General features: G+C 35.5%; 1 protein-coding gene across 2 annotated transcripts; it reads right to left on the reverse strand.

Moving 5' to 3' along the window:
* Positions 1–721: 721 nt before the first annotated feature.
* Positions 722–3298, reverse strand: LOC125140639 (myelin-associated glycoprotein-like). Of its 2 annotated transcripts, XM_047809785.1 has the most exons (6): positions 3147–3298; positions 2659–3033; positions 2011–2304; positions 1574–1673; positions 1220–1258; positions 722–779 (listed from the first exon to the last, which is right to left on the reverse strand). In XM_047809785.1, the coding sequence occupies exons 1-6, from the start codon at positions 3223–3225 to the stop codon at positions 773–775; spliced, it is 894 nt and encodes a 297-aa protein (XP_047665741.1). In that variant the 5' UTR covers positions 3226–3298; the 3' UTR covers positions 722–772. The 2 variants fall into 2 exon arrangements, with proteins under 2 accessions (XP_047665741.1, XP_047665742.1); XM_047809786.1 differs by lacking the exon at positions 1574–1673.
* Between the last annotated feature and the right edge of the window lie 1665 nt (positions 3299–4963).

Raw genomic sequence — 4963 nt, forward strand, 5'->3', positions numbered from 1 at the left:
CCAAAGACATGCATGGTAGGTTGATTGGCATCTCTGGAAAATTGTGAGTGAATGAGAGTGTGTGTGTGCCCTGTGATGGGTTGGCACTCCGTCCAGGGTGTATCCTGCCTTGATGCCCGATGAGGCCTGAGATAGGCACAGGCTCCCCGTGACCCGAGCTAGTTCGGATAAGCGGTAAAAAATGAATGAATGAATGAATAATGTAAAGAAAACAGAAATTGTAGCAATTAAGTTCGGGTAAGTTAAGAGAATTTTAATTAAGTTCGTTAATTTTAGTGAAGTTTAGTTAAATTCCATTTAAGTGTAAAGTAGCATTAAGAGTGTACAGTAGTGAGTAAGTAAATGAACGAAAGTGAAAGTGTAATTCCTCCCTCTCTATGGGGTCAGAATTGTTTCGTTATTCTGAATAAATATACTATGATCCACAAATAAATATAAAGAGCTTCACAATTTTTTTTAAATTAACAAATGCACAATAAGCAAACCGTAAATATATGTTACAAATTTCACAAAATGAAATGAAATTCACAAATAAATAAAATGTGATTTGCAAATAAAAAAAATATTTATAAATTGTATTTATTTGTGAATGGCTTCCTGCTCATTAGTGAATCGCGTTCTGTGCATTTGAAACATTTCTAACGTCAAGACGTGCACAAGAATCCACAAATAGGTGGCTCCGCCCACAGTCTACTCCAGCCAATCGGACAACGGTCTCGTGGCGCTGACCAATCATGGCACGGTCTACCTCCAACCAATCACGTTCTGTCTGCTAAATGCTGTAAATGTAAATGTATTAATTGGATTTTATTCATATAAATAGATCGGTTCTGCCATAAGCCTTTGGCAGACAAACCTATATACAACAACTTCATAGTGCATAGCTGTAAACATGGAATGACAGGAAAATAAAAAAGTATGAGGATATTTTCCACAGCAGCAAATTGTTCCACAATCTTCCCCTTTATTAATCAAATCAGATTGTAGGTTTCTGTATGTCTTATCTAGATCTCCTCCCAGTAATTTAAGATAATATGATAAGGCTTAGAGAGAACAGAGTTTTCTACATGGGCTTGCAAATGAATGCAAATAAAATTGTAGCAGTATTCTACAGTATACCAATTCTGGTGTGAGCTTGTAAGTTAACATTATTAACAGCTACCAACCAAATTAATAAAATTAACATAATGGTATAATGTCAATATTATTTATTACTCACCCATTTGGATTTCTAGATTGGAGGTCTTGAATCTGTTTCCTGGTGGTGAAATAAAAATAAGAAGTAGAAGCATTTTATCAACCATGGCTTGTTGTGTGTGTGTGTGTGTGTGTGTGTGTGTGTGTGTGTGTGTGTGTGTGTGTGTGTGTGTGTGTGTGTGTGTGTGTCTGTGTGTGTATGTGTGTGTGTCTGTGTGTGTCTGTGTGTGTCTTCCCCAGATCAGCTCAGGATTTAATGTGAAGATGAATGAATGCATGAATGAATGAATGAAATATTTACAGTATTACAGCTACAGGAAAAATTATATTATGCACATATTAACAACTTAGAGTCGTCAGCTTCATTCGAACTCACTTGTATCTCCTGGTCACAAAGAAACATGCTGTTCCAAATAGAATGACAGTTCCAAACACAGCAACCACAGGAATAATGATGTGCAGGTAATTTTTTTCACCTGTAAAAAGTCATTGTTGTGTACTTAAATACTTACAAGTACTGTTCCTAAGCCTATAAAGGAAATATCTGCCTTTAATTATTTGCTTTGTAGTAAATTGTAGTTTAGTAAGTGATATGTGTCCTAATGAATGTAAAATATACAATTTATGTTTGCAAATACTGTATACTGTATATCGGTTCACATAAGAAAACAATAGTCAAATAGTTACTCATATGATATCTATTTCAACTTTTGGAAAAACCCTGCATGGTGAATCAGGGGTATATTTGATGTAAATCAGGATTTAGTTCATAGAAGCCAATTTGTGAAGGACATGCAGTCTAACATGTCTTACGTTTTATGAACATCCTGAAAGTAGTTGTAGATTCTATGTCGCCGTGGGAAGTGACAGTGCAAGTGATGTCCTTGTGATCATCCTCCTGTGTGGCAGTGAAGGACATGATGGATTCCACCTCCCAAACTCCATGGCCATTGTTCTTATGGGACACACGTTCTTTAACACCTGAGCGACTCCATTTAATTTGTGGGGGGTGTGTGGGACAGGTGTGTCTCATAGAACACTTAAAGATGGCACTTGACCCCTCTGTGACAGATTCTTCATAATCCAAAGATATTTCTTCAGGTTTAGCTGTATACCAAGTACAAAGGCATATGTATTACTGTTAAATAAAATTCTCTCAATAACAAAAATTATCTCAATATGACAATGATATAGTAAAAGAATAGTCTGATCATCTATCTAATCTAGTCTGAAAAGAGAAGACATTTTGTTGAACTTTTTACAAAAAAACACTTGCTCATATAAAAAAAATAATATTACACATGTAATTTCAACAAAGCATATTTTTCAACAGGTTACTAAATTAATGATGCTACTGATCTTTCTAAGACTGAACAGACCTGAGTTGCATAAGATATATGAACACTGCCAGTCAAATCATATATATATATATGGGAAAAGGTGTTAATTTTAAAACCAAACCTTTTATAATGGTGTGCACACATGCCTTCTCAAAAGAGAATTTATCAAAACCTTGGATTTCAGCTCTGAAACAGAATGGACCGTTGTCGGTGTCTTTAACATCATCTATTTCCAACGTGCAGTTTTTTTCACCCAAATGGCCAACGAGCTTTGTGCGATCCTTGAAGCTGTCTTTAATATTATAGCCATCCCCATCATAGATACGATCATTTCTGTCTCCCTTTTTGTGCCAGATTGCTTTGACCCGAGACGCAGGATACTGAGCGGCAGGGTAATTAAACGTGCAGGGCAACACAACACAAGATGAGACTACTGCATCCAATTTAGGGACAACTTCTGCTTTCCACACATCCGAAAAAACAGAGGCAAAGATCACTGTGAAAGATGATCAACAGAGTTTTTTACTTGCAATATCTAGCTGTATTTAATTAAGAATGAAATAAATCGAAACACCATGTAACTAAATGTAAGTAAATGTTATTCTGTACCTTGAATACAAATCCAGCCGAACAGTATTTTTGGCTGCAGATCCATGATGCAACTTGAACTGTTACAAGAAAAATACATACAGTATCTGATATTAGTAATAGTATATACACCATTTATTATACTACATTTTATATAAATAAAATATATATAAATAAAATGTTTACTTTACAACATAATAACAATTTGTAGTCACTACGCAAGACAAGCCAAGAAAAACCAATGCATCTGATAATGGAGTAGTTACAAGTTTATAGCAGGGATGTCCAATCTTATCTGCAAACGGCCAGTGTGAGTGCAGAAGCCATACCTGAATCCACCTGTTTAATTAGTTGATCTTGGCTTCCAATAAACTCAGGTATGGCTTCTTGTTGGTTGGAACAGAACATCAATAGCACATAAGCATAATAAACTGAATACAAGAAAAGTAACGCAATGGTGTTGGACAGTGTGGTTTGGATTCAGACAATTTCGTCTGGAATCAAAATGAGATGTTGTGGGTCAGGTTCAGGCCATTCTTGAGTTATGTTTGCCTAGAAAATAAAAACACCTTTGGGCTGATTAAAGCTCTAGTTCTGTTCACTTTGGAAAGGGCCACACCCTTTAATTATTGTGAAGCACTTAGAGCTTTTTGAGTTATATTTTTGTAAAGATCCAATTCTGTCACTTGTATTAATCAGCACTTTACAGTTAAAATAATTTCTTAGGTGAAAGAAAAGTGACAAAAATATTTTATGTTGTGTATATTTTATAATACATCTATTCATGCTTCATAAAGCACTCCTTGGCACATTAAACATCCCCAGAATTAAATGCAGAACCCAAAACAAATGCTGTATTATACAGTATTTTGCCTATTTATAATATGCACTAAAAGTACAGTATATACTGTAATGTACTTAAGAGGTTGTTGGGAAAAATCTTGGACTGTGGTATTGTATTATAATATTGCAATTGATGTCATAAGACATATGGGGGGTAGGCCAGATGTTGTAATATTAGGGAGCTATAAGATAGTAATATATACGATGATAATATAATAATATACGCTTGAGACAAGTGTTAGCAGGAAAAAGGTGGTTTATTGGGTTTATTGAAGTCATAAACTCAGCAGGCTAGGCCCAGGCCTAGGAGAAGTAGGGGTGTAAGCAGTAGGAGATCCAGGTTCGGACGACTCAGAGGGAGAGGATGCTGGAGGAGATGCAGGTGTTCCCAGCTCAGGGCAGCAAGGTTCAGCATGCGGGCAGCCATCTGTCTGAGACCTCTGGTCAACAAGGTTAGACAATGGAGTTTGGGTGGAGGAAGTGTGAGTCAAAGGCTTCTTCATAATGAAGGACGGCGTGAAGGGACGCTCAGGGAGGTCAGGAGAACAGAGTTGTTCCAGGAACGTGGAAAGTTCATGAGATATTTGAAAACATAAGTTGAATCCCAAGTTGTACACTTATGCACTATTCAATGCCATTTTGTAGTACAAGTTGCATGAGTAGTGTATTTACACTAAACATTCCAAAAAGAAGTTAAATAAATTAAGTGTGAAATTTTGGACACAATTTTTCTTACAGAGCAGAAGAGTGATCTATTACATATATGATTATAAGAAGTTTAATCAATTTAAATTAAGTTAACAGTTGGGCAGTATTCTGTACAATATATTTAAAATAATAATTTAAAATATTTAAAATAAATATTCATAACTATATATATATACATACATTATACACACACACACACACACACACACACACACACACACACACACACACACACACACACACACATACATATATATATATATTAAACAGATGATTATGACACACAC

The sequence above is a fragment of the Tachysurus fulvidraco genome, unplaced genomic scaffold (genome assembly GCF_022655615.1).
Source record: "Tachysurus fulvidraco isolate hzauxx_2018 unplaced genomic scaffold, HZAU_PFXX_2.0 HiC_scaffold_175_np12, whole genome shotgun sequence".
In the NCBI taxonomy this organism is placed as follows: domain Eukaryota; kingdom Metazoa; phylum Chordata; class Actinopteri; order Siluriformes; family Bagridae; genus Tachysurus; species Tachysurus fulvidraco.